This window comes from Neopelma chrysocephalum, unplaced genomic scaffold, assembly GCF_003984885.1.
Source record: "Neopelma chrysocephalum unplaced genomic scaffold, ASM398488v2 Primary Assembly neopelma1_322, whole genome shotgun sequence".
NCBI lineage: Eukaryota > Metazoa > Chordata > Aves > Passeriformes > Pipridae > Neopelma > Neopelma chrysocephalum.
In genome coordinates, this window is record NW_020897985.1 from 88183 (window position 1) to 92842 (window position 4660).

Here is a 4660-nt window from a genome sequence, read left to right on the forward strand (position 1 = left end):
TGCCCCACAGTGAGGACAGGAACAGTTCCATGCAGCTCCTCGTGTCCCATGGTGAGGATAAGAACAGCTCCCTACGGCTCCTCCTACCCCACAGCAATGACAAGAACAGCTCCTTCACAGGGATCTAAGTGTCAGTAAAAGATACCCAGATGCTGTTTTTAGAGGAGAATGTATGTGGTGAGAGAGTTGGCCTGGAGACAGGGAGAAAGAGAAAACCACGATGGGAACGGGACAAGAGCACCAATCCTCTGGATGCAGTCAGACTGTCCAGAGATGGACAACCTGTCACTGACCTGCCTGTCCTGCTGGAAAGCCCACCCTGGCTGAGTCTTCCAGCAGTCACCAAACAGGCCAGAGCAGCTCCTGAAGGACCACCAGAACCTCTGTCCCCACACCAGAATCTCCCTTGTCCCCACGGTCCAGGCAGACGCACTTTTCCAACCAGAGCAAAGACGGGGCTGGTGACAGCTGGACAAAACCACACATTGGCACCCCTGGGCCCTCCCCTGAAGCAGGACATTTATAGATGCCACCCCTCAGCCCGGCATTCCGGCACACTCAGCCCCACATTCCCGTGCCAGGCGTTCCCAGGCTCCCAGAGGCTGCTCGGAGTGTCCGACACGGAGGCAGCTGCTGCCTGGGGCTGCCTCTCCCCCTCTTCCAGCTACTGAGTTACACTCAGAGACGCTAAAAATAAACCTTTTCCTGATAATGCTTTTTCATGGGAACAGCAGGAGGGAAACCCAAAAGCCCAGAAGTATGGGAACAAAAGGAGCCAGAGCTGGAGCCAGTGCAGGGCTGTCCCTGAGTGAGGCACAAAGCAAGAGGGCCTGGAAATGGGAGGAAAGAGAACAGGAGAAGAGACCTGTTTGTGTGGAATGGGATGGAGACTGGAAAGGTAAAAGAGATGATCCCAAAACAATGGAGTGGGAAGATGACAGCAAAGGGAGGTCTTGCCACACCAGAAGGAAAGGAAGGAGGAGACTGAGGATGTGTGAAGGAGCAGGCAGAAGCCCAGTGGAACAGGGGTGATGCAGGGAAGATGAAGCAAAGATGGAGAGAGGAGAATTTAAACAACACAGAAGGGAGATGAGTTTGTAATCCATAAAGTTTGTGAAAACTGGAATTTCTCTTGGCCACTACGTATGAGGGACTGGCAGGCAGAGCACAGGGCAGGAGCATCCACAGCTGGAGCATCCACAGCTGGAGCCACAACACACAACATGATACATGAGCCACAGGCCTCAGCCACAACACACAACCACAGCCACTTTGCCTTCTGCAGCCCTGGGGGATCTTGGTTTTCATGGAATCTCAGGATGGTTTGGGTTGGAAGGGACCCTGAAGACCATCCAGTCCCACGCCCTGCCATGGGCACGGACACCTCCCATTAGACCAGGATGTTCCAAGCCCTGTCCAACCTGGCCTTGAACTTTTTTTAATACTTTCAATCTCAGCACCTTCAGCCTTTCTCCTTCCTAAACACCACCCCAAAATGGACGTACAACTGAGCTGTGCACCCAACACTGTCATCACTGTGTTGGGAAAAGTCTTTCCCTCCCTCCTTGGCAGCTTTCTGGAGCTGTTTCCTTCCACAACAAATCCCTGCACTCTCCCACTCACGTCTCCTTCTCTTTCCTCTGGGCTGTTCTTTCTGCCTTGTTCCAGATTTTGTTTTTTATTGCAACTTTGCAACTTCTCTTCCCAAAAAGAAAAACCACCTGGCTCTTGCTCTCCTTATTTTCTTATTCCCATCTTTCTTTTGCAGCTGCCTCCTGTTTCAGTGCAGAGCACCCCACAGTTCTGCTTCCCCGTTCTCCTCTGCAGAGGATGCCATCGCCTCCCACAGCACAGGTGAAGGGCAGGTAAGGAAAGGACCACGGCCTCCCCCAGAGGGATCCCCACCTCCTGAGCCCCCCCAGAGCCTCCCCCCTGCAGGGACCCCACTCACAGCACGGTTGCCTCTCTGCAGGCCACTGCTGGGCAGCGCTGCCAGGGTCCTGTAGTCCAGGCGCAGGGGTTCACTGGGGATGCTCTGGAGAGGGGAAAGAACCACAGACACCAGGAACGGGTCAGGCCCAAAGTCAACTTAAGTCAAGGAGGAAGAGCAATGAAAAGGGAACCACCCCAGTAACAACCAAGGCCTCATCTCCAAACTCTGCAGAGTTCCCACTGCCCGGAAAAGGAGCTGGAATTGTTCCAAACACAATCTGGGGGATCCATGGCAGGGGCTGGGCTTGAGAAACCCTGCGGAGAACACGTCACTGTGGGCTCCTGGCCACCCACTGCTGCTCAGATCCCCTCACTCCTCATGCCCCCACATCCACTCCCTCACAGGGAGGGAGGAGAATGTGCTGAACCTACCCAAGAGCATCCAGAACAGTTCCAGTCTGGATCTGGACACGTTCAAGAGTGCAACTCTGCAATTCCTCTGGTTTCTTTTCCCAACCTTAACTCACATTCACTGCACAACTTTGTTCAATTTTGCTTCCCATTCGTTGCCTTTCTAACCCCAAACAGAAGTCCAGGTTTCAAACCAGCCACTGTTTTCCACTGTCCCTTTCTCAATCCCTTACACATTTCTTCAGTTCCCATCTCTTCTGTTATCCCCAGAGTCACATCCTTTTAGGGGAGGGATTGGAGAACACAGGCTACAGGGAACAAACACTTTTTGGGGATTTCTCCAGCCTTCCAGTCCAGATGCAGCCCTTCTCTGGGACTCTCCAGCCCTCCTTCCGTGCTGCTCACCTCCACCTCCTCCTCAAGCTGCTGCGTGGCTGCCTCCCGCTCCCTACGCATCCGCTCCTTCCGTGGGACAGCACAGAGCCAGAGCAGAGAGACAAGAGAGAGGGAAAGAGGTCAGACATGCTGGGCAGGAACTCCCAAGGGGATAGAGGAGCAGTGCCAGCACCAGCAGAGGGGGAGCAGAAACTCAGCAGGAATCCTGGGACCAGGGAAGGAGGAGCTGGAATTCTGCACCCACGTGATTATCACGGACAGGGACACCCGGGACAACATGATCAGGCTGCCACAGTGCAGGGGAAGAGCAGAGGTCCCCAAGATCCTCAGCAGGGACAATCCTGGGGAAAGCAAAGGAAAGCACAAGCCACACAAGCACGAAGGGAGAGGAGGGGGTTGCTCGTTGCTAGAGGAGACACCTTGACAGAGCAAGAGAGGTTGGAAGGGAATGGAAAAAACAAATCTACAGAGCACAGGCCTGGCTGTCACCAAGGAAAAAAAGGCCTAAAACCCACATGCTGCTAATAGCATCACATACACCAGGAATCAGTCCACGGAGACTTGGAGTTACTGATATTTCTATTAGAATCTGAATTATCAGAGAATGGAAGGCAACAGGTGTCTGCAGCAAGTGGGTTTGAAAACCTCTACAGTGAATAGAGCAAAACCCAAATTCTTCCCAGTTCTTCAGGCTGGAGACACGTTTGATCCATTGTTCTTGTGCAGGAACCAACATGAATCATTGAAGAGCAAGAAAAGACATCCAAAAATGGTGACAGAAATTACTGAGCACGTGGCACCGAGATGGGAACTTCCTTCAGCATTCCAATGGCCCCCTTCCAATTCCATGCAGTCCTGGCTCCACCACTGGGATAAATGTAATCACCAAAACCAGCTTTACAGCACAATCCCAGATTCAAGGTTTAAAAGGCCCAGCAGCAAAACGTGTCTTTGCTCGTGGGGCTCAGTCCATGGATCCCAAGACCTCTGAGGAGCCTGGAGCATCCACTGCTGCCTCCTCCTGACACCCCCAGGGAAGGGGCACCAAAAAATACCAGCATTCTTAAAATGAGACATAGCCAAGGCTACTTCACCAATCATAAAGGTTTTTCTATTGTTTTTTTGGCCAAGTACTTTTAAGTAATCTCAGTATAAATTCTGGCAAAACCTTTCTTTACCTGAGCCTGGACAAATGTCACCTGCTCAGCCTGAGCAGCAGTTTGGGGCCAGACTTGGTTATTCACAGGTGTTAGAAGTACTGAGACTGACCCCACACTACCTGAAGTCTCCTGGAGTGTATTCAAATCCACATATCCATGTTCAAATCCACATATCCATTTCCAAATCCACATTCAAATGCATATGCTGCCAACATAAAACTGCCAGGAAAAGCCTTTGCTCCAACAGAAACACAAAGAAATCAGGTTTGCTGAACCACTCTAAGTTCCTTCTCAGGTAAGGAACCAGGTGTTTTATAGGGAAAACCTAAATCTATCTGAATTGGCTGAATCAAGGGCACTGGGGAGGCCCCTCCTACCTAAATTATTCACAGAATCCCAGGATGGTTTGGGTGGGAAGGGACTTTTCAGGGTCATCTAGTCCAGCACCTGCAATGAGCAGGGAGTGTCCAACAGGATCAGGTTGAAGCTTATTCTGCGAGGTCGTTCCACTTCCATCAGAACTGCCAACCTCACCCTGCTCTTGTGGGGCAGCAAATGTGAAAAGGCTGAGAAATTGCAACTGCTGAGAGAACCCAGAGAAACATCAGGTGTGACTGAACTGGAAACCTGATGGAACACCTGCAAAATGTACACACTCATCTGCCAGAGGAGCAGATTCCCAGCTGACAACACCAAAGAATTCAGCTTTCTCTCTTCCAAATGCTGACTGGATAAATTACTGTTTTAGGAGGGAAACCCCA

General features: G+C 51.5%; 1 protein-coding gene across 1 annotated transcript in view; it reads right to left on the reverse strand.

The window, feature by feature from the left end:
* SCRIB (scribbled planar cell polarity protein) overlaps positions 1–4660 on the reverse strand; it is a 79748-nt gene that overhangs the window by 31814 nt on the left and 43274 nt on the right. Inside the window, exons 27-28 of the mRNA XM_027705257.1 lie at positions 2749–2805; positions 1952–2035 (exon numbers count right to left, since the gene is read on the reverse strand). Of these exons, the coding sequence (XP_027561058.1) occupies positions 1952–2035; positions 2749–2805 (141 nt within the window). The remainder of the gene's footprint in view (positions 1–1951; positions 2036–2748; positions 2806–4660) is intronic.